At 44.3% G+C, this 24,182-nt stretch overlaps 1 protein-coding gene across 1 annotated transcript; it reads left to right on the top strand.

Annotated features, from left to right (window-relative positions):
- The first annotated feature begins 181 nt into the window (after window positions 1-181).
- On the top strand, window positions 182-23,905 carry LOC120021379 (inactive dipeptidyl peptidase 10-like). The gene is made up of 23 exons (XM_038965129.1): window positions 182-220; window positions 1,172-1,286; window positions 2,027-2,131; window positions 15,964-16,062; window positions 16,810-16,840; window positions 17,046-17,127; window positions 17,284-17,401; window positions 17,894-18,048; window positions 18,252-18,349; window positions 18,466-18,589; window positions 19,488-19,592; window positions 19,798-19,898; window positions 20,000-20,047; window positions 20,258-20,376; window positions 20,463-20,510; window positions 21,019-21,117; window positions 21,210-21,276; window positions 21,780-21,974; window positions 22,581-22,635; window positions 22,789-22,885; window positions 23,067-23,125; window positions 23,477-23,549; window positions 23,697-23,905. The coding sequence occupies exons 1-23, from the start codon at window positions 182-184 to the stop codon at window positions 23,903-23,905; spliced, it is 2,241 nt and encodes a 746-aa protein (XP_038821057.1).
- The last annotated feature ends 277 nt before the right edge of the window (window positions 23,906-24,182 follow it).

The following is a 24,182-nucleotide window of genomic DNA, read 5'->3' on the forward strand; positions in this document are numbered from 1 at the left end:
AAAGAGAGAGAGAGAAAGAGAGCAAGAGAGTGTCTAGAAGGAGAAATAGAGAGAGAGAGAGAGAGAGATGAGATGCTCCAGTCCCAGAGGTCAGATTTACAGTATTCCTTATCTGAGCCAGGATTACAAAAATCGGAGTCCAGATTAGGAATATATTGATTTATCGGCAACTACCGCAAAGATGATCGCCAGCACTCAGCAAAACATGCCCTCTGACATGGTAAAGTCACTTTACATATGCTGTATGTGCTTTCATTCTTCTATTCAATAGTATTGTTAATGAAATACTGTACATAGGGAGCATACATTGTTGAAAAGTCATACAGGGAAACTGATTTCTTCAGAAGAAGTTCTAAAGTCTGTTATGAGTGTCATGCCTTATGTTTCTCGGGTTAAAGTCACATTTCCGCTTGAATCTGTCTCCAAAGGTATGCACGCTGTCCATGTGCATAGATCTATAGGCAACCATAATGAATTTAAGTATCTATGTGCTGTTGTTCCTTTTTTGCTCTCATAGATACTGTTGTGCTGTTGACCTTTACTTGTTGGCCAGCTTTTGCATTTCTGGCATACAAAAAATGTTCTTACATGTTTCTTAGCAACTCTAGACTACTACATGCTGCAGAAAAAAGTTTTCTTTCAAGAGAAAGTCGCAAAACTATCTTATTTGTTCGTTTTTTTGCTCATTTTAGTTATCATTAATGTTGTTCTCCTCTTTAAATCTCTCCTCCTCCATCTCTGTAGCATATTGCTGTGTTTTAATTAGCGAGAATGACTGTAGCTTAAATCTGCACAGTGGGATCTGATAGGCTATGTCAGTCCTTCCTTATCTACTCTGACTGCTATTATACAATGCACAATTCTGAGATTATTATGCAGGGTGTCAGGGTTATCCAGTGAAGCGTTTGAATCACATTAATTGACATGGATGCGATACTCAACAGTGATTACATTTTTACTATACTTAATGAAGTGTCACTGATTTGTTCAAGTTCTTGATGACATTTGTCGTCTATGGTGCTAATGACACAATGAAACCAACTCCCTCTCTTCTTCACTTTATTTTGTAACTCAACCTACCTACGTCTGAAGTTATAACCTAAGAACTGTAGTGTGTGTGTTTGTGTGTGCGTGTGCATGTGCATACCGGTATGTGTGTTTTCTCCATCAGAATGGTGTGGCTTACCATGGTCCTCCACGTAACTGGAGAGGCATTGGGATAGCTTTGATGGTGATCCTGATGATCATATCACTGGTCATCCTGTCTATCATCATGCTCACTCCTGGTAAGAGGAAAACAAGCTAGGCTCAGAGGCAGATGAGACTACAGTCTCTGGGTCTCCCAATACCCCCACTAGCATAGGCCTACTACTTAATACTATCAGTCCCAAGCCAAATCAGTCGGGTTTAGTCTGCTATATATTTAGCCTTACATTGAAATGCTTTACTATTTGCTTTTCAAGACAACCAGTAGAATGAAAAACTATTTGACATAAAAAGTTACATTCATGAGTTTTATTCACTTTTGCCACTACAAAAATGAGATTCACCAAACAAAAACCTGATAAAAAAAAAGGTTTTTATAAGAGTAATGTAATTACAGGAAATGTTGGCTCAATGGGAAATTAATATTCAAAAAGTCTTGTTCAATTTGTGTTCAATTTGGAGTTTGTGAGAGCAACTACATGAGTCTATTACAGTATTAAATACGCAATTTCCTGGGTGAAAACTGATGAAATTGACCGGTATATCCACAAAACATCACCCATGGTCTTATACTCATCTCTGTGATCTGTCTGTCAGTGTATTGGGACTGATCGAAATATTGGGACTGATTGTTAAAATGGAGCAATACATTTGGCATGCATTATGCAGTATGCAATGTTTATTTGTATTTGTCATTTTGGCATGAATCTGCTTCCACATCAGAGTGGTATACTGTAGTACTAGAGCCATTTGTACCATTTCCTCCATTTGGCCCTTTCTTCCTGCTACTCATCCCTCTCTGTCTTCATCTTTGTTGCAGATCATTCTCTTCATTCTCTTCTTCTCCAGCGCTCCCGTCTTACTCTGGAGGACCTGGACAAAGACGATTTCAAAGTTCATGATGCCCATGTGACCTGGCTCAACGGTGAGGAAAGCCAGGCTTCCATGGCACAGATTTCATTTACAAAACATGCATGTCAAGCCTTAAATGATTGATATACTTTTTGACAGGCTGCCCACCTTGTGTAGTATACTGTACACCCTGTGGCTTCACTGTAACTTGACATGATTTACGGAGCATTCTGACTGTATCTCAAATGGCACCCTATTCCCTATATAGTGTACTACTTTTGACCAGGGCCGATATTGTAGTGTGGTAAATATTGATCATATAGGCTATATCATATATACTGTACCTCACATGCAATCCATAATAAGACTATGCAATTAGCCTATTAAAATGTTTACCTGACTCCATAATGACAATTTATCAATATGCAAGAGACTACAGTTGAGTTACAGGAATTGGAAGGTCAAGAAAGTCCTGTGAATGGAATTCTAAATCCAAGTGTATTTTATTAACATTGTAAAATAAATGGATTCACATACAAGGCATAAGCTTAATTTACAAAGCATGAAAAAGTATTACAAGGCATTATCCTAGACATGATCAGAGAGGGAGAGAGAGAGAGAGAGAGAGAGAAAGAGAGAGAGAGACAGAGAGTGTCTTTTTTAAATTTAACTAGGCAAGTCAGTTAAGAACAAATTCTTATTTACAATAACGGCCTACCTCGGCCAAACCCGGACAACGCTGAGCCAATTGTGCGCCGCCCTATGGGACTCCCAATCACGGCCGGATGTGATACAGCCTGGATTCGAACCAGAGACTGTAGTGACGCCTCTTCATATCAAATCAAATTGTATTTGTCACATGCGCAAATACAACATGTCTACACATGTAGACCTTACAGTGAAATGCTTACTTGCAAGCCCTTAACCAACAATGCAGTTTTAAGAAAATACCAAAAAAAAAGAAACAAATAAAAGTAACAAATAATTAAAGAGCAGCAGTAAAATAACAATAGCGAAGCTATATACAGGGGGTACCGGTACAGACTCAATGTGCAGGGGCAGCGGTTAGTCGAGGTAGTTGAGGTAATATGTACATGTAGGTAGAGTTATTAAAGTGACTATGCATAGATAATAACAGAGACTGGCGGCAGCATAGAAAGGGGGTGGGGGGGCAATGTAAATAGTCTGGGTAGCCATTTGATTAGATGTTCAGGAGTCTTATCGCTTGGGGGTAGAAGCTGTTTAGAAGCCTCTTGGACCTAGACTTGGCGCTTGCCATGCGGTAGTAGAGACAACAGTCTATGACTAGGGTGACTGGAGTCTTTGACAATTTCTAGGGCCTTCCTCTGACACCCCCTGGTATGGAGGTCCTGGATGGAAGAAAGCTTGGCCCAGGTGATGTACTGGGCAGTACGCATTACCCTTTGTAGTGCCTTGCGGTCGGAGGCCGAGCAGTTGCCATACCAGGCAGTGATGCAACCAGTCAGGATGCTCTCGATGGTGAAGCTGTAGAACCTTTTGAGGATCTGAGGACCCATGCCAAATCTTTTCAGTCTCCTGAGGGGGAATATGTTTTGTTGTGCCCTCTTCACAACTGTCTTGGTGTGCTTATACCATGTTAGTTTGTTGGTGATGTGGACGCCAAGGAACTTGATGCTGTCAACCTGCTCCACTACAGCCCTGTCGATGAGAATGGGGGCGTGCTTGGTCCTTCTTTTCCTGTAGTTCACAATAATCTCTTTTGTCTTGATCACATTGAGGGAGAGGTTGTTATGCTGGCACCACACGGTCAGGTCTCTGACCTCCTCCTTATAGGCTGTCTCGTCTTTATCGGTGATCAGGCCTACCACTGTTGTGTCATCAGCAAACTTAATGATGGTGTTGGTGTCATGCCTGGCCGTGCAGTCCAGAGTGAACCGAAAGTCCAGGAGGGGACTGAGCACACACCTCTGAGGGGCCCCACGTGTTGAGGATCAGCATGGCGGATGTGTTGTTACCTACCCTTACCACTTGGGGGTGGCCCATCAGGAAGTCCAGGATCCAGTTGCAGAGGGAGATGTTTAGTCCCAGGGTCCTTTGCTTAGTGAGGAGCTTTGAGGGCACAGTGGTGTTGAACACTGAGCTGTAGTCAATGAATAGCATTCTCACATACAGTTGAAGTCGGAAGTTTACATGTACTCAATTAGTATTTGGTAGCATTGTCTTTAACTTGTTTAACTTGGGTCAAATGTTTCGGGTAGCCTTCCACAAGCTTCCCACAATAAGTTGGGTGAATTTTGGCCCATTCCTCATAACAGAGCTGGTGTAACTGAGACAGGTTTGTAGGCCTTGCTCGAACAAACTTATTCAGTTCTGCCCACAAATTTTCTATAGGATTGAGGTCAGGGGGTTTGTGATGGCCACTCCAATACCTTGACTTCGTTGTCCTTAAGCCATTTTGCCACAACTTTGGAAGTATGCTTGGGGTCATTGTCCATTTGGAAGACCCATTTGCGACCAAGCTTTAACTTCCTGACTGATGACTTGAGATGTTGTTTCAATATATCCACATAATTTTCCTCCCTCATGATGCCATCTATTTTGTGAAGTGCACCAGTGCCTCCTGCAGCAAAGCACCCCCACAACATGATGCTGCCACCCCGGTGCTTCACGGTTGGGATGGTGTTCTTCGGCTTGCAAGGCTCCCCTTTCTCCTCCAAACATAACGATGGTCATTATGGCCAAACCGTTCTATTTGTTTCATGAGACCAGAGGACATTTCTCCAAAAAGTACGATCTTTGTCCCCATGTGCAGTTGCAAACCGTAGTCTGACTTGATTATGGCGGTTTTGGAGCAGTGACTTCTTCCTTGCTGAGCAGCCTTTCAGGTGATGTCGATATAGGAATCGTTTTACTGTGGATATAGACAGTTTTGTACCCGTTAACTCCAGCATCTTCACAAGGTCCTTGGCTGCTGTTCTGGGATTGATTTGCACTTTTCGCACCAAAGTACGTTCATCTCTAGGAGTCCTTCCTGAGCGGTATGATGGCTGCGTGGTCCCATGGTGTTTATACTTGCGTACTATTGTTTGTACAGATTAATGTGGTACCTTCAGGCGTTTGGAAATTGCTCCCAAGGATGAACCAGACCTGTAGAGGTCTACAATTTTTGGTCTTGGCTGATTTCTTTCGATTTTCTCATGATGTCAAGCAAAGAGGCACTGAGTTTGAAGGTAGGCCTTGAAATACATTCACAAGTACACCTCCAATTGACTCAAATGATGTCAATTAGCCTACCAGAAGCTTCTAAAGCCATGACATACATTTCTGAAAATTTCCAAGCTGTTTAAAGGCACAGTCAACTTAGTGTATGTAAACTTCTGACCCACTGGAATTGTGATACAGTGAATTATAAGTGAAATAATCTGTCTGTAAACAATTGTTGGAAAAATTACTTGTGTCATGCACAAAGTAGATGTCCTAACCGACTTGCCAAAACTACAGTTTGTTAACAAGAAATTTGTGGAGTGGTTGAAAAATGAGTTTTAATGACTCCAACCTAAGTGTATGTAAACTTCCGACTTCAACTGTAGGTGTTCCTTTTGTCCAGGTGTGAAAGGGCAGTGTGGAGTGCAATAGAGATTGCATCATCTGTGGATCTGTTGGGGCGGTGTGCAAATTGGAGTGGGTCTCGGGTTTCTGGGATAAAGGTGTTGATGTGAGCCATGACCAGCCTTTCAAAGCACTTCATGGCTACAGACGTGAGTGCTACGGGTTGGTAGTCATTTCGGCAGGTTACCTTAATGTTCTTGGGCAAAGGGACTATGGTGGTGTGCTTGAAACATGTTGGTATTACAGACTCAGACAGGGAGAGGTTGAAAATGTCAGTGAAGACACTTGCCAGTTGGTCAGCGCATGCTCGGAGTACACGTCCTGGTAATCCATCTGGCCCTGAGGCCTTGTGAATGTTGACCTGTTTAAAGGTCTTGCTCTCTGCAGCCGATGTAAGTGTGATTACACGGTCGTCCGGAACAGCTGATACTCTCAATCATGTTTCAGTGTTACTTGCCTCAAAGCGATCTTAGAAGTAATTTAGCTCGTCTGGTAGGCTCGTGTCACTGGGCAGCTCTCGGCTGTGCTTCCCTTTGTAGTCTGTAACAGTTTGCAAGCCCTGCCACGTCCGACGAGCGTCAGAGCCGGTGTAGTACAATTCCATCTTAGTCCTGTATTGACGCTTTGACTATTTGATGGTTCATCGGAGGGCATAGCGGGATTTCTTATTAGCACCCGGGTTAGAGTCCCGCACCTTGAAAGCGGCAGCTCTACCCTTTAGCTCAGTGCGAATGATGCCTGTAATCCATGGCTTCTGGTTGGGGTATGTACGTACAGTCACTGTGGGGACGACGTCACAGATATGCTTATTGATGAAGCCAGTGACTGATGTGGTGTACTCCTCAATGCCATCGGAGGAATCCCGGAACATATTCCAGTCTGTGCTAGCAAAACAGTCCTGTAGCTTAGCATCTGCTTCATCTGACCACTTTTTTATTGACCGAGTCACTGCTGCTTCATGCTTTAATTTTTACTTGTAAGCAGGAATTGGGAGGATATAATTATGGTCAGATTTGCCAAATGGAGGGCGAGGGAGAGATTTGTACGTGTCTCTGTGTGTTGAGTAATGGTGGTCTAGAGTTTTTTTCCCTCTGGTTGCACATTTAACATGCTGATAGAAATGAGGTAAAACGGATTTAAGTTTCCCTGCATTAAATTCCCCGGCCACTAGGAGTGCCGCCTCTGGATGAGTGTTTTCCTGTTTGTTTATGCCAGCATCGGTCTGTGGTGGTATGTAAGACAGCTACGAAAAATACAGATGAAAACTCTCTAGGTACATAGTGTAGTCTACAGCTTATCATGAGATACTCTACCTCAGGTGAGCAAAACCTCAAGACTTCCTTAGATATCGTTCACCAGCTATTGTTTACAAATATACAAAGACCGCCACCCCTTGTCTTACCAGAGGCTGCTGTTCTATTCTGCCGATACAGTGTATAACCCGCCAGCTGTATGTTATTCCTGTCGTCGTTTAGCCACGACTCTGTGAAACATAAGATATTACAGTTTTTAATGTCCCGTTGGTAGGATATACGTGCTTTTAGTTTGTCCCATTTATTTTCCAGCGATTGTACGTTGGCTAATAGTACGGATGGCAAAGGCAGATTAGCCACTCGTCGCTTGATCATCACAAGGCACCTGTCACGTTCCTGACCTATTTCTGTTAGTTTGTTGTATGTGTTAGTTGGTCAGGACGTGAGTTTGGGTGGGCATTCTATGTTTTCTGTTTCTATGTTGGTTTAAGGGTTGCCTGGTATGGCTCTCAATTAGAGGCAGGTGTTTGGCGTTTCCTCTAATTGAGAGTCATATTTAGGTAGGTTGTTTCACAGTGTTCGTTGTGGGTGGTTGTCTCCTGTGTCAGTGTTTGTCGCACCATACGGGACTGTTCGGTTTGTTTGTACATCGTTCTTTTTGTGTAGTCTATTTTCCCTGTTCGTGCGTTCTTCGTGTTATATGTAAGTTCGTATAGTTCAGGTCTGTCTACGTTTTCGTTTCGTTATTTTGTTAATTATTCAAGTGTTTTCGTTTCGTTTTTATTCCGTCTTGTTTAATTAAAATATGTCATTTCACAACGCTGCGCCTTGGTTCAATCACTACTCCTCCTCTTCGGTTGAAGAGGAGGAGGAACACCGTTACAGAACCACCCACCAAATAACCAGAACCAAGCAGCGGTGTAACGGGAGGAACGGACAGCGCACGAAGCAGGATTTATGGTCTTGGGAGGAGATCATGGAAGGAAAAGGACCATGGGCTAAAGTGGAGGTGAATCGCCGCCCATGGGAACAGCTGGAGGCAGCTCGGAGAGCGGAGGAAACGGGAGAGAGGAACCGGCATTATGAGGGGACACGTCTGGCACGGAAGCCCGAAAAGCCCGTGAGTACTACCCAAAAATTTCTTGGGGGGGGGCTAAGAGGTAGTGGGCCAAGGGCAGGTAGGAGACCTGCGCCCACTTCCCAGGCTAACAGTGGAGAGCGGGAGTACGGGCAGACACCGTGTTACGCAGTTGAGCGCACGTTGTCTCCTGTACGTGTGCATAGCCCAGTGCGGGTTATTCCACCTCCCCGCACTGGTAGGGCTAGATTGGGCATTGAGCCAAATGTCATGAAGCCGGCCCTTCATATCTGGCCACCAGTACGTCTCCTCGGGCCGGCTTACATGGCACCAGCCTTACGCATGGTGTCCCCGGTTCGCCTACATAGCCCGGTGCGGGTTATTCCACCTCCCCGCACTGGTCGGGCGACGGGGAGCATTCAGCCAGGTAAGGTTGGGCAGGCTCAGTGTTCAAGGGAGCCAATACGTTTGCACGGTCCGGTATTTCCGGCACTACCTCCCCGCCCCAGCCCAGTACCACCAGTGCCTACACCACGCACCAGGCTTCCAGTGCGTTTCCAGAGCCCTGTTCCTCCTCCACGCACTCTCTCTATGGTGCGTGTCTCCAGCCCAGTGCCTCCAGTTCCGGCACCACGCACTAAGCCACCTGTGCGTCTCCAGAGCCCTGTACACACTGTTCCTTCTCCCCGTACTCGTCCTGATGTGCGTGCACTCAGCCCGGTGCCACCAGTGCCGGTACCACGCACCAGGCAAATAGTACGCTTTGAGAGTCCAGTGTGCCCTGTCCCTGCTCCCCGCACTAGGCTTGAAGTGCGTGTCTCCAGTCCGGTGCCTCCAGTTCCGGCACCACGCACCAGGCCTACAGTGCGTCTCAGCCAGCCAGAGTCTGCCGTCTGCCCAACGGCGCCTGAAAATGTCCGTCTGCCAAGCGCCGCATGAACTGCTCGTCTGTATTGAGCCTTCAAAGCCGCCCGTCTGCCATGAGCCTACAGAGCCTTCCGCCAGACTGGAGCCGCTAGAGCCTTCCGCCAGACAGGAGCCGCTAGAGCCTTCCACCAGACAGGAGCAGCCAAAGCCTTCCGCTAGACAGGATCAGTCTGAGCCATCCGTCTCCGCAGCGCCATCTGAGCCATCCGTCTCCTCAGCGCCATCTGAGCCATCCGTCTCCTCAGCGCCGTCTGAGCCATCCGTCTCCTCAGCGCCATCTGAGCCATCCGTCTCCCCAGCGCCGTCTGAGCCATCCGTCTCCCCAGCGCCGTCTGAGCCATCCGTCTGCCCAGTGCCGTCTGAGCCATCCGTCTGTCCCGAGCCATTAGAGCCGCCCGTCTGTCCCGAGCCGTCAGAGCCGTTAGTCAGTCAGGAGCCGCTAGAGCCATTCGTCAGTCAGGATCTGCCAGAGCCGCCAACCAGACAGGATCTGCCAGAGCCGCCAACCAGACAGGATCTGCCAGAGCCGCCAACCAGACAGGATCTGCCAGAGCCGCCAGCCAGCCATGAGCGTCCAGAGCCGCCAGCCAGCCATGAGCGTCCAGAGCCGCCAGCCAGCCATGAGCGTCCAGAGCCGTCAGCCAGCCATGAGCGTCCAGAGCCGTCAGCCAGCCATGAGCGTCCAGAGCCGTCAGCCAGCCATGAGCGTCCAGAGCCGTCAGCCAGCCATGAGCGTCCAGAGCCGTCAGCCAGTCATGAGCTGCCCCTCAGCCCAGAGCGGCCATTAATCCAGAACTGCCCCTCAGTCCAGAGCTGTCTCTCTGTCCGGAGCTGCCTTTCAGTCCGGAGTTGCCCCTCTATTCTGAGCTACCTCTCTATCCTGAGCTACCTCTCTACCTACCTCTCTATTCTCACCTACCTCTATGTCCTGAGCTACCTTGTCCCGGAGCTGTCCCTTTATTTTGTGTTGCCTATATTAGGTGGGTGGAAGAGAGGGGTGGTCATTCTGAGGGGGATTAGCAAGCTGGGATTGACTATGGTGGGGTGGGGACCTCGTCCTGAGCCTGAGCCACCACCGTGGTCAGATGCCCACCCAGACCCTCCCCTAAACTTTGTGCTGGTGCGCCCGGAGTTCGCACCTTAAGGGGGGGGTTATGTCACGTTCCTGACCTATTTCTGTTAGTTTGTTGTATGTGTTAGTTGGTCAGGACGTGAGTTTGGGTGGGCATTCTATGTTTTCTGTTTCTATGTTGGTTTAAGGGTTGCCTGGTATGGCTCTCAATTAGAGGCAGGTGTTTGGCCTTTCCTCTAATTGAGAGTCATATTTAGGTAGGTTGTTTCACAGTGTTCGTTGTGGGTGGTTGTCTCCTGTGTCAGTGTTTGTCGCACCATACGGGACTGTTCGGTTTGTTTGTACATCGTTCTTTTTGTGTAGTCTATTTTCCCTGTTCGTGCGTTCTTCGTGTTATATGTAAGTTCGTATAGTTCAGGTCTGTCTACGTTTTCGTTTCGTTATTTTGTTAATTATTCAAGTGTTTTCGTTTCGTGTTTATTCCGTCTTGTTTAATTAAAATATGTCATTTCACAACGCTGCGCCTTGGTTCAATCACTACTCCTCCTCTTCGGTTGAAGAGGAGGAGGAACACCGTTACAGCACCCCAATCTCCTTCCACGAAATCTCTGTCTCCTTCTCCTGTGAATGACGGGGATGAGGGCCTGTTCGGGTGTCTGGAGTAAATCTCTCTCGTCCGACTCATTAAAGAAAAATGATTTGTTCAATTCAAGGTGTGTAATCGCTGTTCTGATGTCCAGAAGCTCTTTTCGGTCATAAGAGATGGTAGCAGCAACATTATGTACAAAATAAGTTACAAAAAATGCGAAAAAACAAACAAAATAGCATGGTTGGTTAAGAGCCAATAAAACGGCAGCCATCCTCTCCGGCGCCATTATTCTCATCTCAATGCATCCTCTTGCACTGAGATGCAGTGCCTTAGACCAACGCGCCACTCGGGAGCCCTTATCTCACCAGCGCAGGTCAGGGACAAAGAAGAGAAAGAGACAATGAATCTAAGACCCTTTTATAAGAGTTGTATGGATTCAACATCTGAGTTATTGACTAATAGCATTGCTGTTGAGTTAACGCCCAATCAGATATCAGACATACAGGATGTAAAGACAACTGAACCTCTGTTACCCAGAGGTGTGACAAAACGGGGGTTGGAGAGATAATGCAGCATTCCTAAGACAACACAAAGGAAATCCTTGCAAACAGTGTAAAGAGTCACTTTGGGGCTGCCCTGCAATATTGCTCTGGTCAAAAGTAGTGCAGTATGTAGGGCATAGGGTACCAATTGGGACACTTCATGCTGCTGTTGACATGCAGAGCACAGCACAGCTCATCAAGTCAACACAAATCATAAAACTGTCCTCAGGTTTGTTGTAGGGGACAACGTTACAATGTGAGAGAAGCTCAGTATATGTTTTATGGAATGTACTCTTGTAATTAATACATGTTGATGTTGACTGTTCTGCATCGTAGCTGCACTCTAGGGAATCAAATAACCCCCCCCCCCCCCCCCCCCAAAGGGACTGACTATATTTCTGCCTCAAGGACCCCCTACTACCTGTTCAATAATGGCCCAATCCTGACCCTAGTTAAGCGCCCTCAAATGGAACATAATTCCCTTTTTATGCACTTTTCTCTATATGCATATTCCCGAACTTGAACTTAAGCATGAGAATTGTGTGCTATTCACCTGTTATTAGTTTTGGGTAGAGATCGAATAAATGAAGGTGTCGCAGAGGTGTCTACAGATACCCGTATTCTGACATTGACTTAATTCCCTTATAATTTCACCACCTTTACACGCCAGGATACCATGAATAAGGTCTAGCGAACCTACCAGTTCCAAATAGAAAAAGCATCTACTTTATTTTTTCTGAAATAACACCATTCTCTGTAATTTACAACTCTATAAGAGTGATTGATAAGAGCTAGGTAAATGAGTAATCCATTTGGATAAGGGAATTGTAAATATAAATTACACTTGTTTTGGATATATTTGACCTTATAATCGCTGGAGACAAATGTGAAACCATGTCACACCCTGGCCTTTGTTATATTGATTTTCTTTATTAGTTTAGTTAGGTCAGGGTGTGACATGGGGGATGTTTGTGTGTTTTGTCTAGTTTAGGGTGTGTGTATTGTTTAGGGGGTTGTGTTCAGTGTAGAGGTTTAGGAAAGTCTATGGTTGCCTGGTTTGGTTCGCAATCAGAGACAGCTGTTTATTGTTGTCTCTGATTGGGAGCCATATTTAAGGCAGCCATAGGCTTTAGGTGATTGTGGGTAATTGTCTATGTTCTATGTTGCATGTGTGCACTTAGTTCGTTTTAGCGTCACTTTTGTTCGTTTAGTAAGTGTTTGTTTTTCTTCATTAAAAGAAGATGTATTTTTTACACGCTGCGCCTTGGTCCACTCATTCGTCTCATAACGATCGTGACAAACCAGTCATATGGCAGCAAACTGAAGCATATCAACATATCAACTTTCCCACAGTAATGTTTATGAAATGCTGTGCCATTATGCAGAATTTAAATTGTACTGCCTTTTAACTTGCAGGGATGGGCACTCTCAAATGTCCCAAACTATCAGAACTCAGGATAAGACCCAGATGCAGACAGCTAGAGGCACATATGTTTCTTGACCCAAACAGGGGGCAGGCAAGAGACAGATCAAAGGCAGGCAGAGGTGTGTAATCCAGGGCAGAGTCAATAAGGTACCGAACAGCAGGCAGGCTCAGGGTCAGGACAGGCAGAGGTTCGTAAACAGGTCAGAGTCAGACAGGTACAGAATGGCAGACAGGCTCGGGGTCAAGGCAGGCAGAATGGTCAGAACCGGGGAAACTAGGAAACAGAACTTGAGAAAGCAGGGAGATGGGAAAACACGCTGGTAAGACCTGACAAGACAAACTGGCAAAAGACAAACAGAGAACACAGGTATAAATACACTGGGGATAATGAGGAAGATGGGCGACACCTGGAGGGGGGTGGAGACAAGCACAAAGACAGGTGAAACAGATCAGGGTGTGACACAAACTTTCTTTGTCTCCTATTTCTATCATTTTGTTTATCTTCATGTGCTTCTTCTGAAAACACTGTCAAAGCCATGTGGTTGTTGCTGACGATCATTAGTAACAGTTGACAATATAAACAAAAGACATGTAGCCTAATTAAATCATTTTTTATTTTTATTTCACCTTTATTTAACCAGGTAGGCCAGTTGAGAACAAGTTCTCATTTACAACTGCGACCTGGCCAAGATAAAGCAAAGCAGTGCGACAAAAACAACAACACAGAGTTACACATGGGATAAACAAACATACAGTCAATAACACAATAGAAAAAAGTGTATATACAGTGTGTGCAAATGGCGTGAGGAGGTAAGGCAATAAATAGGCCATAGTATTGAAGTAATTACAATTTAGCAAATTAACACTGGAGTGATAGATGTGCAGATGATGATGTGCAAGTAGAAATACTGGTGTGCAAAAGAGCAAAAAAGTAAATAAAAACAATATGGGGATGAGGTAGGTAGATTGGATGGGCCATTTACAGGTGGGCTGTGTACAGCTGCAGCGATCGGTAAGCTGCTCAGATAGCTGATGCTTAAAGTTAGTGAGGGAGATATAAGTCTTCAACTTCAGCGATTTTTGTAATTCGTTCCAGTCATTGGCAGCAGAGAACTGGAAGGAAAGGCAGCCAAAGGAGGTGTTGGCTTTGGGGATGACCAGCGAAATATACCTTCTGGAGCGCGTGCTACGGGTGGGTGTTGCTATGGTGACCAGTGAGCTGAGATAAGGCGGGGCTTTACCTAGCAAAGACTTATAGATGACCTGGAGCCAGTTGGTCTGGCGACGAATATGTAGCGAGGGCCAGCCGATGAGAGCATACAGGGCACAGTGGTGGGTGCTATATGGGGCTTTGGTGACAAAATGGATGGTACTGTGATAGACTGCATCCAGTTTGCTGAGTAGAGTGTTGGAGGTTATTTTGTAAATGACATCGCCGAAGTCGAGGATCGGTAGAATAGTCAGTTTTACGAGGGTATGTTTGGCAGCGTGAGTGAAGGAGGCTTTGTTGCGAAATAGGAAGCCGATTCTAGATGTAATTTTGGATTGGAGATGTTTAATATGAGTCTGGAAGTAGCTGCGGGAGGTGCGGAGCTGTTGGCCGGGGTTGGGGTAGCCAGGAGGAAAGCATGGCCAACCGTAGAGAAATGCTTATTGAAATTCTCGATTATCGTGGATTTATCGGTGGTGACAGTGTTTCATAGCCTCAGTGCAGTGGGCAGCTGGGAGGAGGTGCTCTTATTCTCCATGGACTTTACAGTGTCCCAAAACTTTTTGGAGTTAGAGCTACAGGATGCGAATTTCTGTTTGAAAAAGCTAGCCTTTGCTTTCCTACCTGACTGCGTGTATTGGTTCCTGACTTCCCTGAAGAGTTGCATATCGCGGGGACTATTCGATGCTAGTGCAGTCCGCCACAGGATGTTTTAGTGCTGGTCAAGGGCAGTCAGGTCTGGAGTTGACCATGGGCTATATCTGTTCTTAGTTCTAAATTTTTTGAAAGGGGCATGCTTATTTAAGATGGTGAGGAAAGCACTTTTAAAGAACGACCAGGCATCCTCTACTGACGTGATGAGGTCTATATCCTTCCAGGATACCCGGGCCAGGTCGATTAGAAAGGCTTGCTCGCAGAAGTGTTTTAGGGAACGTTTGGCAGTGATGAGGGGTGATCGTTTGACCGCTGACCCATAGCGGATGCAAGCAATGAGGCAGTGATCGCTGAGATCCTGATTGAAAACAGCAGAGGTGTATTTGGAGGGCGAGTTAGTTAGGATGATATCTATGAGGGTGCCCATGTTTACGGATTTAGGGTTGTACCTGGTGGGTTCCTTAATAATTTGTGTGAGATTGAGGGCATCCATTATGGAGCGGAGCGCAGATCAAGCCATAACAGTTTCACCAGATGCATGGCGCAATACTTGGCTGTGTCATCACACAGTTTAATGGTTAGTGCAGGCAGTAGACAAGGATATAGCCTACTATTGTACACTATTCTCCCTATTATAATCCTATGTACACTAATCTTCCAACATTACAATGGAAGAATGTGACAATCAGAATGAATCAAACCACCATTTTCTTTCATGCGTAAAGGCTCTCCAAAACTGTTTTTTTTAAAATTCATAAATACTTTCCTAACCCTAAATAATCTACAAGATCAGAGTATTTTAAAATCTACCAATTGCTGCTGAAACAAAGACAGATATGCAGATATTTAGATGGCTTTCTTTCATTTATCCCTAGTATTCTGAAGCAGTTCTCTCGATATAGTCTTCTGAGTCTGTCGACAGAATTCGAACTGAAACGTACACTGTATTTATAGGGTTGGCTTAAGATAAATATACTGAAAACCCTATTGAATGAAAACTCCACGAGAAAATCTGTCGGCCTGCAAGTGGGAGGGTTTTCAGCGGTTCCCCCTCCTGCAAAGCCTGTTACACACCTTCATAAGGTAAGTTTGAATACCAACTACTGAGAAGTGCGTAGGAAAGGCGTACGTAAGAAAGGTGTAATTTCCTAAATTGGAATTATTAGAACAGTTTCCAATCCCTAACATAACCATCTGAGGCATTGATGAAAGGTTGCTCATTGAATTAAGAAATCTATTAACAAAATACACATATGTATGTCACATACAGTACATGTACAATACATGTATATTTTACATAAATCCAATGGCCTCTATACTACATTACACTTTGCAGTTTATTCGTTTAGCAGACACTCTCTTTACTTTAGGAGAATCAGGACGGTTTCCGGATTAAACATAATTCTCAATGGAAAGTCTCAATCCAAAGTGTTTTTTTTTGTCCACGACTAGGCTTAATCTGGGTCTGGGAAACCAGTCCTTCATGTTTCAACAACAACTCTGTCTTCTGTCTATTTGCCACTCTCACCACTGCATGGCTTCTACTCTAACTCCCCTCTGTAGATGATGAGGTGGCCTTTCGCACCAGGGAAGGGCACATCCTGAAACACAGCCTGAGTGAGAACCTCACCATCTCTCTGCTGGGCGGCAGCATCCTAGTGAGTACAGACGGAACAAACAAAACTCTGCTCCAAGGTGGTTGATTGACAGACTGATGGATCTTCAGCATACATATCCATACCCCCAGTCTCCCACAGGTGTCAACTTGTATTTGAGAAATAATCACTCCTCCCACTGCAGTTTTTATTTGCATTTTGATATATTTGTTTCTGTTTTACAAGAATCTGAATGACACAAAGTTTCAAGTGTCACCAGACCAGAAGTATATTCTGCTGGCCTACAACTTGCATCTGGTAGGTAATGTTTAACAGTCAGTGTATCTATTGAGGAATATTTCAAGACAAAACTGGCAACTTACTGCTGATTTGTATCCATAACTCCACCCCCGTTTAAATAGACTGATTTAATTCTGCTCTAAGCAACATCTTTCATCTTTTAACAGGATATTTTAATTAAGATGGAACTAAGCTAAGATTATCGAGAGAAAACAAACAAATCAGAACACTGTTATGCTCCCAAAGGGCTTGTTTTATCCAATTCAGAATCTGGCACAGTTTCTCTTTTGGGATGGGCATTTATTGTTCTTAAAGACTTGGAAATGCCTCAATGCAAAGCATATAAAATATGTTGCAGCACCAGCAGCTATGTAACTGAGTTATCATTCTATCCATGGTAACTATTATTGGAAAATATTTGGACTGTGTCGTCATTTTAGGCAAGTTCTTTACTGTTGATTTGATTATATTCCTCTCCTCTGCCCTTGATGGGTGTTCTCAAAATCATTTTCAGCTTCCTATGTCATTTACAGTGTGGGGACAGGGTAAGTATTATTGATAGCATGATAATGTATTCCTATAGTGTGCAATCAATCCAAACCAACACATCCAAATGAAATATGATGCATAACAGGTCATCTGGTAATTGAACAGTTTACTTCAGCCAATACCATGAATAAAAAAAAACTTGTTGTGTATGCATGTGTTTGTGTGTATATTCTCATGCATTTCTGTGTTTGTTTCTCGCAGGGACTTTCTTGAGCTAAACCCACACAGAGTGAAGCCATCTGCTCTTCAATATGCCGCATGGGGTCCCCATGGAAATCATTTGGTGAGGCCCTAAGGCAGGAGTGCACAACATGCAGCCCACAGCCCAAATACGTCCCGAGAGATGCTCTTTTTTGGCCCATCATGTTCACACACTGTATGTTAATTTGTGTGTGTTATATTTACATTGAGTTACATAGGCACTCTGTTATTTTGGCAGATCTACATCTTTCAGAATAACCTCTACTACCAGCCCGGTGTGTACAGTGGTCCTGTACGTCTCAGCACTACAGGCAGTGGGTCTGTTATCAACGGGCTGTCAGACTGGACATATGAGGGTGAGAGAGACGCTGCCTTTGTAGTGTAAAATCATACTTACTTACTTAGTCCTCTTCTTCCCGGGTAGGACATAAGGCTGCAACAATCTTCTGCCACTGGAGTCTGTCTTTGGCCACAGCTTGCGCCCTGTCCCATGAGAGACCCAGCTCATCCAGCTCAGCCGCCACTGATCGTCGCCATGTAGTTTTTAGCATGCCTCGTTTGTGCTTTTCTGTTAGTGTCCACCTGACAGAACAACACCATCGACATCACATATATATTTTGTCATATACTATACTTTACCTCATAAATGATAATAGATCTATAATATGCAATGTATATGAATGTAATGTACTTGAATGTGCCTGACATCACAAATGAAGTTCCCATGTAGAAACATTCTTATCAATCTATATTAAGAATTTGTGAGCTTGAGTCTATATACTATATACAGTAGATGGGCCCATTTACACCTGCTACTGCATGTTGACTGTCATGTCATGTGTTTCCAGAAGAGATCCTCCAGACGTACCCTGCCTACTGGTGGTCTGGAGATGGGGTACGACTGGCGTACCTGTCCATCAACAACACACACACACCCTATGTGGAGATCCCTCGTTTCACTGGAGGGCCATACCCCACAGGAGTCTACTATCCATACCCTAAGGTGAAATGTATAATAACAATAATAATAATAATGTCAATAAAGACTACTTTTATACACCTTAACTTAGATAAATTCCAAGGTCATCTCCTCTGCCATAAACCCTCTTGGCAGAGCCTACAATAAGATGAATTGAGGTCAATACAGAATGTCTTTGAACAATGTTATCTATGCAGAATGTGTTGATGTGCATCCTTCCCTTCCAGGCAGGAGATAATATCCCGGCAGTTACTCTTTACGTGGTGAACGTCTTCAGCCCTGCTCACACTCTGAGGATGACTGCTCCAGTCTCACTCAAAAACAGGTACTGTAGGTACTCATTTAAATCAGTGTATTTATTCTCTCCATATGTAAATAGTTTTTTTAGACCTAAACCTCTGTGTTTCTCCCTTGTCTTTCTGTCTGCCTGCCTGTGTCCAGAGGCCATTACATCTCCATGGTGAAATGGACCAGTGGGACCAGGCTGGCTGTGCGTTGGTTGAACCGGGTCCAGAACCAGTCTGTTCTCTCTGTGTGCGAGGCCACTACTGGAGTCTGCTCACAGGTGATACACTGATCAGTTGTCAGTTGTAAAGGGAGTAGATACATAATTTCTAGCAGCTGGATGTGATCCATGTGATTCATGTGGATGCTTATTGGTTGTCAATGATATGTATGAGTATGAGTGTAATGCCTTTTTTCTGTTGCAACCCTCACAGAAATGCAAAATGACCATGGATGTCTGGCTAGGGCAACCACAGGTAAATTCTGCCTACTAATCACTTTAACCAAGATCAACCAAAAGGCTGAATCTATTCACAGAAAATGTATAAGAAATGGGAAAACTTGCTGTGTTTCATTACAGTTTTTAAGACCGTCATTATATGTAGCGAACTTTAGTCTGTATTAAAGCATTTAGAGCCCCGAGGGGAGCAATTGCCTATTCTAATCATTAAGTGATTCGATTCAATTAAATTAACGTGGTTGCATGAAGACAAGATAAATTAAGACAAGAGGAAGACATGAATACAAGATAAATGGATTTCAGTGGGACTTGGAGGGAGAGAAATGGAATACTAAAATGAGTAGTGTTATTAAGTAATGGGAATGAGTCGAGATGATTTGGGCCCACGGTTTCTCTTCTGACCACGTGGCCTTCGGGTCTGGTCAGGTCACATTGACAGGAAAACCTCTAGGCCCTAGATCAAGGATGGGCAACTCCCGTCCTCGGGGGCCTGATTAGTGTCACACTTTTGCCCGAGCCCCAGCTAACACACCTGACTCCAATAATCAACTAATCATGATCTTCAGTTTCGAATGCAATTAGTTGAATCCGCTGTGTTTGCTCAGGATGGGGGAAAAGTGTGACACCACTCTGACCCCCGAGGACTGGAGTTGTCCATCTCTGCCCTAGATACTGTATGATGACTAACAACTGTGGAAATTACTTTTCTGGCCAACAGGAGGCACCCCTCTTCTCTAGAGACGGCTCCGTGTTCTATGTCACTCTGCCTGCCGCACAAGGGGGTCACGGAGAGTATCGACACATAGCTGTCCTCCCTACTCAGGTCAGAGTTGCGTTTCAGCCTTATCTACCTTGCTTTATCTTATTTGGCCCAAGTCAGTCTATTTTGAATGGCTAGGGTTTTCTCCTCACTATCCAATGACCCCTTCATCTACCTTTAACTCCCTCGCTCCCTCCCTCTTACACGGTCTCTATCTCTGTGTCTTTGGCTTGTCTCTCTCTCTAACTCAGCTTCTCTCTCCCTGCAGCCTTTGACTACCCCCATGTCTCCACGATTCCTGACATCAGGGCACTGGGACGTGATGTCGCTCTGTGGCCTGGATGAAGATGCAGAGAAACTGTATGAGGAGTAAAGAGATTTGCTTATCCCTAGCATTTGCTGGTGTGACTGCAGCTGGCATTAATGTAACCACAGCACATCAGCCTGATATGGTTTCTGTCTGTTTGCAGATACTTCATCAGCACAGAGGCATCCAAACACAGCAGACACCTTTACAGGTAAATATGCACAAGGCCCTATAATTATACCATAATCCATAAATAGATCAATATGTTTTTCCTGACCACGTGACCTGACCAGCAAAAACTCTAAGCACTAGCCCAGACTTTATCCTGGTAAAGTCCCTTGGTCGGGAGTAACTCAGGTCCATAAGAAATGTTTACATCGTTCAGTCTGAATGTTTTCTATTCACTATTCCTCTCTCTCAGTGTGAACCTCTGGGGTTTTTCTCAGAGACACTGTCTTACCTGCACACTCTCAGAGACCTGCCGCTTCTACAAGCCACAGTTCAACCCCAGCCTCACTCGCGTTATCCTCCACTGCTTGGGTGAATCTCTCACTCTCCATTCATCTATCTCTTTCTCTCTTTCTTTCCTTTTTTCTGTTCTTCATCTTGATGTCTCTTTGTTGTAGGCCCTGGCATCCCCAGAGTGACTGTCCACAGCACCAGAGAACATTTCAGTGAGTTCTACACAAGTTGTTTTTCATGTTTTAATATGTCTACTAAGTTTCATAATTGAGCTACAGTATATACAGTATACATGCTTCCTGTATGTATGGCTCCACATTCCATCTTTACTCATTTTCTCTAAACAAATGGGATGGGAAAGGCTAAGGGGAGTATTTGTGTTTGTGGCCGTTTTCAAGCTGATTACATTAAACACTGTTTGACTATAGCCTTCGTCCTGTCCTTAACTCACAACTTGAATTAGCTATTTGACAATATATTGTCTGAGCAGAGGTTGATATTGAGCACAATCGAATATGTGTAGATGTCTTACAATGTCGGCAGCTGTAGCCCTAAAACACTTGAATGATTGTTAGTTCAGCCAGATGTTTTATGTTCAGTATTCAGTCACTGGTGAGGATGTGCCCCAAACAGCACGTCCTATGGGCCCTGGTCAAAAGTAGTGCACTGTAAGGGGAATAGGGTGCCATTTGGGATGTAAACTGAGTGTTGTTTTCTTAGGGTACAAGGTCCTGGAATACAACAAGCCTCTGTCTGAGGCCCTGGAGGGAAAACGGCTCCCCATCACACACTACAGCACCATTACAGCTGACCACTATGGTACAGTAAACACTGAGGAAACCACTCTTTTTCTTAGAGAACTTATTATGACTTAACATGAATTGAGAGCAACTGTGGTATCCATGTTGCAGATATCCATCTAAAGCTGGGTCTACCACAGGGGTATGAAGAAGGCCTGCATCCTCTCCTCATCATCGTGTAAGACCTGCAAAAAGAAGAAAGCATGAAAATGTGAAACACAAATGCAAACTTTAACGGTTTTGCACTGAGATAAAAAATGGGCATCGAAACAAAGACCTTGCAAGCTAACATTTCATAACGATAAGATCAATATTTTTGACACAGGTGTCCTCCAAATATGAATAATTATTAACACAAAAGCTCCATAACCTCCTACATTTTTTTATTTAACCTTTATTTAACTAGGCAAGTCAGTTAAGAACAAATTGTTATTTACAATGGCGGCCTACACCGGCCAAACCCGGATGACGCTGGGCCAATTGTGCGCCGCCCTATGGGACTCCCAATCACCGGTTGTGATACAGCCTGGAATTGAACCAGGGTCTGTAGTGACGCCTCTAGCACTGAGATGCAGTGACTTAGACCGCTGCGCCACTCAGTGTATTCACTTCTCCTCCACCTAACTTGGTTGACTTCCTGATCCCATTTCCTTTCTTCTCATCTCTGTCTGTGTGTCTCAGGGATGGAGCCCCTGACACTCAGGCAGTCACAGACCGTTTCTCTCTGGGCTGGCCCCAGGTCCTCTTCAGTATCCACGGTGTAGCTCTGGCCTGGGTGGACGGCAAAAGTGGGGCGGCACACGGCCTGAGGTCACCTAACCTTGACCCCAGGAAACTCAGCTCCCAGAGAGTCAAAGACCTGCTGAGCGTAGTAGAGTGAGTAATCAATGATGAGTACAGCGTAGATTTCAGCAGCATCTAAATAATTTCTTAGTCATACTGTATTTAAGCAATGAGTCATTCCATGTCATCCAAAACTGTTTCAAAGCAACTTTTCTGCAATTCTACACATTTTATCATTGGGGCTGAGAGAAAAAATTGCTGTTTTAAAACAAATTTCAGGTTTTCTACACATTTTGGAATGGGATTGAGTGAAAATGTGCAGTTTAACAGCTAATTTCCTGCAATTCTACACATTTTTCCATGGCTAATGCCGTGTTATTATGCTAACTGAGTGATTCAAACATTATAACAAAATCAATGGGGGCATGACATTTTTTTACTTTAGATTCTCCCTAACTGTCTAGTTTTTATTTTGGTGATTGTTCGTTTTCAAAGACGATCTTATGAAAAATTATATAGCTCATTATCTTTTCTACATACTTTATATCTGGTTTTAGTCGTTTAAGTTTACACTGAAGACATTTTACTATCCTGAAATTATTATACTTTAAAAAAAATACAATCTGAGATTGTGGGTGTCGAAATCGTCTTTCTTGTGCTTTTTGAGGTGGAAAGACCCCAATGCATTCTTTGCTACAGGTGGTTGTTGGAGTTGCCGTACATTGACAACAGAAGAATTGCGCTGTATGGAAAGGTATAGGGTCTATTTCCAACTATATTGCTGCATTGATTCTAGCAGACCCAGCCAAAGTGGGAAAAGAGCTTAAAACATCCATGTTAGATCAAACAGTATTCTGTATGTAGTCACCTCTGAATGTGAGTACCCCACCCTTTATCATTTCAACAGGCATTTGGTGGACTTCTGACACTGAAGATGATGGCAGCAGCCAACATATTTAAATGTGCTGCAGTGATGGCTCCAATCACAGACTTCAAAATCTACAGTACGTCCACCAACATTTAGGAGTAATCTGTGTTGCTTTTCATCTTTGTTCTTGTGATTAGACATACTGTGTCTGACAGTTTGTTACACTATTATTCAATCCTATACCTACCCCGGTTGTTACTTGGTTTATCTTTTAGAGTTTGTTATCGATTTATAAACAATAATGACTGTCATAATAGATGCTGCTTTTTCTGAGAGATACCTGGGTCTTCCAGCCACTCAGGAGAGCTTCTACAATGTAAGTCAAGATCTTGTTCTTCAAATTGATTGTAAAGTATAAGATGGTGTAACATCGTCTCTCTCACATGCACTCAACTTGTCTCTTTAGTCTTCCTTTGAACGAAAAACAGATTGTGACTAGATGGAGTACAGCTAAGACCAGAAGTGACTTTTCGTAGCAGGTTAGGAGAGAATTTTAGCTAACCCTTTCCTAACTTTAACCTAATTCTCCTAACCTGCTACGTTAATTCTCCTAACCTGCTGTGTAAAGTCTCCTAACATGCTACGAAAAAGTCACTTCTGGTCGTAGCTGTATTCCACCTAGTCAGCATTCCAAAAACCTGGGTCTTAGTTCAACATTTCTCCTCAGGCTGCCTCTTTGCTGGATGATGTGGTCAATCTGAGGGACAAGAACTTCCTCCTTTTACATGGAACCGCAGATGGTGAGAACCTTTATGATCTATTCAACTATTCAACTAATATTTAGGGGAACACTTTCAGAAGGGCCACAAAAATAAAGACATACCCCATATGAGATATTGAATGGATCTACTTGCACATATTTGTGAAGTAACACTTCCATCTTGTAGCACATGTCCACTTCCAGCACACTGCCGAGCTCATAGACCGTCTGGTGTCAGCAAAGGCCAACTACTCTCTGCAGATTTACCCTGACGAGGGCCACGTTTTGAGACGGAGCCACAGTGTTCAGCACTTCCGGTGCACCCTAACAAACTTTCTCCAGGACTGTCTGGCTCCTATGCCCCCTCAAAAGTCTGATGGACAAGAGGATGACTGAGAGCTACCCTCCCAAACATTTACATCCAACAACAAAACACCAAACATCATACTTCCATCCTTTTGACCTTGAGGATTTTGCATGAGGGAAATATGAAAAGGCATGTAGTGTGAAGGGAAAGTATGCTCTGAAATGTCTCATGTTGAGTAAAGTTTGCATTTTTGTATTTAGATAGCTGACTAAACTCCACTCCATGGTGGAGTCTCTGCCAGGCCGGTTCCCCTCTCTCCACTGGGATTCTCTGCCTCTAACCCTGTTACAGGGGCTGAGTCACTGG

The sequence above is a fragment of the Salvelinus namaycush genome, chromosome 2, assembly GCF_016432855.1.
Source record: "Salvelinus namaycush isolate Seneca chromosome 2, SaNama_1.0, whole genome shotgun sequence".
NCBI classification, from domain to species: Eukaryota; Metazoa; Chordata; class Actinopteri; order Salmoniformes; family Salmonidae; genus Salvelinus; species Salvelinus namaycush.

Coding starts and splice junctions, on each gene's coding strand:
- LOC120021379 (XM_038965129.1), top strand. CDS start 182: ATGATCGCCAGCACTCAGCAAAACATGCCCTCTGACATG. Junction 19,593..19,797: donor TAGCTGTCCTCCCTACTCAG/GTCAGAGTTGCG, acceptor CTCTCCCTGCAG/CCTTTGACTACCCCCATGTC. Junction 23,550..23,696: donor TTTACATGGAACCGCAGATG/GTGAGAACCTTT, acceptor TCCATCTTGTAG/CACATGTCCACTTCCAGCAC.